Source organism: Egretta garzetta, unplaced genomic scaffold (assembly GCF_000687185.1).
Source record: "Egretta garzetta isolate BGI_Z169 unplaced genomic scaffold, ASM68718v1 scaffold622, whole genome shotgun sequence".
NCBI lineage: Eukaryota > Metazoa > Chordata > Aves > Pelecaniformes > Ardeidae > Egretta > Egretta garzetta.
In genome coordinates, this window is record NW_009258780.1 from 498,962 (window position 1) to 502,239 (window position 3,278).

At 43.0% G+C, this 3,278-nt stretch overlaps 1 protein-coding gene across 1 annotated transcript in view; it reads left to right on the forward strand.

Moving 5' to 3' along the window:
* Positions 1 to 3,278, forward strand: part of ANK2 (ankyrin 2) — a 121,100-nt gene that overhangs the window by 107,833 nt on the left and 9,989 nt on the right. The window contains exons 18-20 of the mRNA XM_035889080.1: positions 998 to 1,195; positions 2,587 to 2,685; positions 2,793 to 2,891. Coding sequence (XP_035744973.1) covers positions 998 to 1,195; positions 2,587 to 2,685; positions 2,793 to 2,891 — 396 coding nt within the window. The remainder of the gene's footprint in view (positions 1 to 997; positions 1,196 to 2,586; positions 2,686 to 2,792; positions 2,892 to 3,278) is intronic.

Below are 3,278 nucleotides of genomic sequence, written 5' to 3' on the forward strand. Positions count from 1 at the left end.
TGGCCGCCAACTGGATTTAACTCCATTCACTACAACTCTCTGGGCTCGGCCATCCAGCCAGTTTTTTACCCAGCGAAGCGTACGCCTGTCTAAGCCATGAGCCACCAGCTTCTCTAGGAGAATGCGGTGTCATGATATCACCGCTTTAGGCAAAGGCTACTAAAAGGAGAAAATAACAAGCAAATTGGTGCTGATGTCAGAACGTTCTGCTCCCTTGTGAGGCTGCCGTTATGCACGCTGCCAAAAACCACGGCCTGTCTCTTAAGTGATTGTATCAGAGCTGTTGTTTCCATAGCGGTGTGTGGAGAGCTGCGAAAGCTACAGTTGCTGTAGGGTAGTTTGGTAAAGCTGCCTTTTGGTAAAAAAAACAAACCACAGACCAACCAACCAAACACCTCCAGAGGTGTCTGCTGTAACCCAAAATTTTCCCCCGCAGCGCGTTGTAAAGCAATTAAAGGTGGGAAGTTGTCTTATTGCCAGAAAGCACCATCAGTGCTGCTCTGCTTTACTTAAATGGTTAAATTAATCAGAAAAACATTCCTCCCTAGTGCTGTTTCCAGCCAGTGCCGTGACTGACACGTATCAAAATCCCATATGCAAACACACATCTACCCACACGCTCCGAAAAAGCATAATGCAATGCAGAGTGTGCACCCAGCGCTCATCACGGAGGATGTCACTCGCCAGTCAGAAGTGAATATTTACACCATAAGTTATTCAAAATGTAGGTGTCGAACTCAGGATAATTTGCAGGTATCAGCTGAACGGTGCTGCCCACCCTAGCGAGAGCTGGCTTTGTTCTAGTTTAGATGGGGTAAATAAGAGGCGGACAAAGCAACGCAACATGGGACATGTTTGGCCTTGAAAATTTAATGAACTCCCATCTCTAGTAATAAGGGGAAACATAAAATCATACTGGTTTATGGTGTCTGACTTCTTAGGCTTACATGGCTGTTGTGTTAACTTTATTCTCATTTTGTTTCCTGACTGGTGTTAGAATGGATACACCCCTCTGCATATTGCTGCCAAGAAAAATCAGATGCAGATAGCTACTACTCTATTGAACTACGGGGCTGAGACCAACATTCTGACCAAGCAGGGAGTCACCCCGCTTCATTTGGCCTCCCAAGAAGGCCACACTGACATGGTGACCTTACTGTTGGAGAAAGGATCCAATATCCACGTGGCAACAAAGGTAACTCACAACCGGAGACAAAAAGGTCTGTGGGTGGGAGTATCCAGCGAGATGCAAAGCGCAGCGTAGGAATGATGTCAGATTATCAGGAATTCTCAGCTTCGCTTCCTTATGTACATATTTGTGAGTCTGCAGAAGTGACAACAGGTGGCTGAACAGTAAAAGCGAGAAGAGGGTATGCAGGACCGGCAGATGGATTGACCAGTTAACTTACGTCACGTAATTAATAGCTGTACTGGGTAATGCACAGGAGGAGCTGCAGCTGTTTGCCATGGCTGGAGGAAACCTGGCTCTGGTTGAGAGGCTACAGGAGGAAAGGCAGGCAGGAGAAAATTTTTCTGAGCATTCGCAGACGTTTTACGCCTGGAGTTTTACATTAGATGCAAAGGAAGAGGAATGTAAAATTCTGGAGTTTGTGGGTCCGTGGGTAGATTTAACAACGTGTATCAGAAACCTGAGAGCTACAGTCTAACAAAGTTCAGTGCTCTTGCCAGCAAAGGTTCTGTTCCTCACATATTTTACCCTTCAGCCTTCTTTCCAAGCGGAAGAAATTGGCAGTGTCTGGCAAATAGCAAAACAACGCGAGTGAGAAAAATCCTATGGAGGACCTTCCCAATTTTTTGTTTGTTTGTTTGTTTTTTAATGATTGTACATGAATTCCTCAAAAAAGATCCATTACTGTAGATCTCCATAGGACACCAGATTTATCCAGGCATGTGTAAGTCGTATTTACTTAAGGTCAAAAGCCTGCAGCTTTTGTTCCTGCAAGTCAAAATAGAAGATTCAAGTCTCTCGTCATCTGGCATTAATGAATTGTACTACCTAAGCAATGAGAAACAAGGCAATTTTAATTTCTCTTACAAAATTTGTTTCCTGCCTTGTCCATAGGCAAGTACTGTGTGTGTGTGATCACAGTGAGCTTTTGGTTAAAGGCTGCATCCCTTTCCTTGGCATCTTTGAATGGGATCTATTTCTGGAAATACCTTCTTCATTCTGACTCATGCCTGCAGTTGTCAAGGTTCCCTTTGCTGTCTGAGGAGTGGGAAGCACAGTGAATGTGCTTCCCTGGTTTATTAATGGGCTGCTTGGCTTCCCAAGTGACATCATTGTATAAAATCTGAGCGTGAGCATTAATGCCTGAAAGTTTTACTCTGTGGTTACGATGATGTAGTTGCTTTGGAGCTGTTTGTCAGCCGGAAGAGGAGAAACATCAACTCTACTTTGTTTTAAAAAAAAAAAAACACCCATACTTAGAAGCTATAGTTAGGATCTCTTCATGTTTTAAAGATGAGGAAGTGGGAAAGTCTAGATTTCCTTTCCTCACATAACGTAGGTTTTATGCTTATTTTAATCTTTATTTATTTATTTAATTTTGTGTATTCCACCCCCAGACTGGACTGACATCCTTACACCTTGCAGCTCAAGAGGATAAAGTGAACGTAGCTGAAATACTCACAAAACATGGCGCAAACCAAGATGCTCAGACAAAGGTAAATCGTGAAGTGGCTACTGTCCCCAGTGTGCTGAAGAGTGCTACCAGTGTAAAAGGAATGTTCCACTGAGCTTGCAGTTTTACTTCTTTGTTTTCTTATTGTAGCTTGGATATACACCTCTAATTGTGGCCTGTCACTATGGAAACATCAAAATGGTGAATTTTCTTCTCAAGCAGGGAGCAAATGTCAATGCTAAAACAAAGGTAAAGAACTTTTCATTGCTTGCTTTTGCTTTTTATTATGAACCTGGTAACCAAACACTATGAATAGGTGCCTTTTCACTAGGAAACTGCATTTGCTGCATGGTAGGTGTCCACACGGTGGTGAGTGGCCGTAGTGGAATGCCTTCTCTCTGCTCCATCTCATTGTGTAGCGTTCACAAAAGAAAAGTCAGGTAACTCTTTGGGCATATGAAAGAAGGAGATAGAGAATCCATTTCATTGGGTTTTTTTTTTCCTTTCGACTTGGAATCTAAAAAACATGAGCTTGTTTCTGATCTCATTTACACATGGTTTACACCAGTGTAATGCCGGTGTGCTGCCAAACCAGTAAGTAAAAATTCAGACACTTTGAGGGTGATGCCAGGTTCT